Raw genomic sequence first — 1,183 nt, 5'->3', positions numbered from 1 at the left:
GGGAGGTGTGTCCGGGTGGGTCCGAGGTGTGTCCGGAGTGTGTCCAGGGTGTGTCCGGGATGTGTCCCAGGTATATCCGGGATGTGTCGGAGGTGTGTCCGGGTGTGTCCAAGGTGTGTCCAAGGTGTATCCAGGGTGTGTCCGGGCTGTGTCCAAGGTGTGTCCGAGGTGTGTCCAGGGTGTGTAAGGGATGTGTCCGAGGTGTGTAGGAGGTGTATCCGGGATGTGTCCAGGGTGTGTCCGGGATGTGTCCCAGGTATATCCGGGATGTGTCGGAAGTGTGTCCGGGTGTGTCCAAGGTGTGTCGAAGGTGTGTCCAAGGTGTATCCAGGGTGTGTCCGGGCTGTGTCCAAGGTGTGTCCGAGGTGTGTCCAGGGTGTGTAAGGGATGTGTCCGAGGTGTGTAGGAGGTGTATCCGGGATGTGTCCAGGGTGTGTCCGAAGTGTGTCCGAGGTGTGCCCGGGGTGTGTCCGAGGTGTGTCCGAGGTGTATCCGGGGTGTGTAAGGGATGTGTGTGAGGTGTGTCCAGATGTGTCCGAGGTGTGTCCGGAGTGTGTCCAGGGTGTGTCCGGGATGTGTCCCAGGTATATCCGGGATGTGTCGGAGGTGTGTCCGGGTGTGTCCAAGGTGTGTCCAAGGTGTATCCAGGGTGTGTCCGGGCTGTGTCCGGGCTGTGTCCAAGGTGTGTCCGAGGTGTGTTTGGGCTGTGTCCGAGGTGTGTCCGAGGTGTGTTTGGGCTGTGTCTGAGGTGTGTCCGGGGTGTGTCAGAGGTGTGTCGGAGGTGTGTGCGAGGTGTATCCAGGGTGTGTAAGGGATGTGTGCGAGGTGTGTCCGGATGTGTGCGAGGTGTGTCCAGGGTGTGTCCGGGATGTGTCCCAGGTATATCCGGGATGTGTTGGAGGTGTGTCCGAGTGTGTCCAAGGTGTGTCCGAGGTGTGTCCAGGGTGTGTAAGGGATGTGTCCGAGGTGTGTACGAGGTGTATCCGGGATGTGTCCAGGGTGTGTCCAAAGTGTGTCCGAGGTGTGTCCGGGGTGTGTCCGAGGTGTGTCTGGGCTGTATCCGGGGTGTGTAAGGGATGTGTGTGAGGTGTGTCCAGATGTGTCCGAGGTGTGTCCGGAGTGTGTCCAGGGTGTGTCCGGGATGTGTCCCAGGTATATCCGGGATGTGTCGGAGGTGTGTCCG

General features: G+C 59.8%; 1 protein-coding gene across 1 annotated transcript in view; it reads left to right on the top strand.

Annotated features, from left to right (window-relative positions):
• Positions 1-1,176, top strand: part of PPP6R2 (protein phosphatase 6 regulatory subunit 2) — a 45,147-nt gene extending 43,971 nt beyond the window's left edge. Inside the window, exon 28 of the mRNA XM_017739382.1 lies at positions 847-1,176. Within this exon, the coding sequence (XP_017594871.1) occupies positions 847-1,073 (227 nt within the window). The 3' untranslated portion in view covers positions 1,074-1,176. The remainder of the gene's footprint in view (positions 1-846) is intronic.
• The last annotated feature ends 7 nt before the right edge of the window (positions 1,177-1,183 follow it).

The sequence above is a fragment of the Corvus brachyrhynchos genome, unplaced genomic scaffold (assembly GCF_000691975.1).
Source record: "Corvus brachyrhynchos isolate BGI_N302 unplaced genomic scaffold, ASM69197v1 scaffold197, whole genome shotgun sequence".
NCBI classification, from domain to species: domain Eukaryota; kingdom Metazoa; phylum Chordata; class Aves; order Passeriformes; family Corvidae; genus Corvus; species Corvus brachyrhynchos.
Note: the sequence above shows the minus strand (reverse complement) of the source record. Positions and strands in the feature narration are given on the sequence as shown.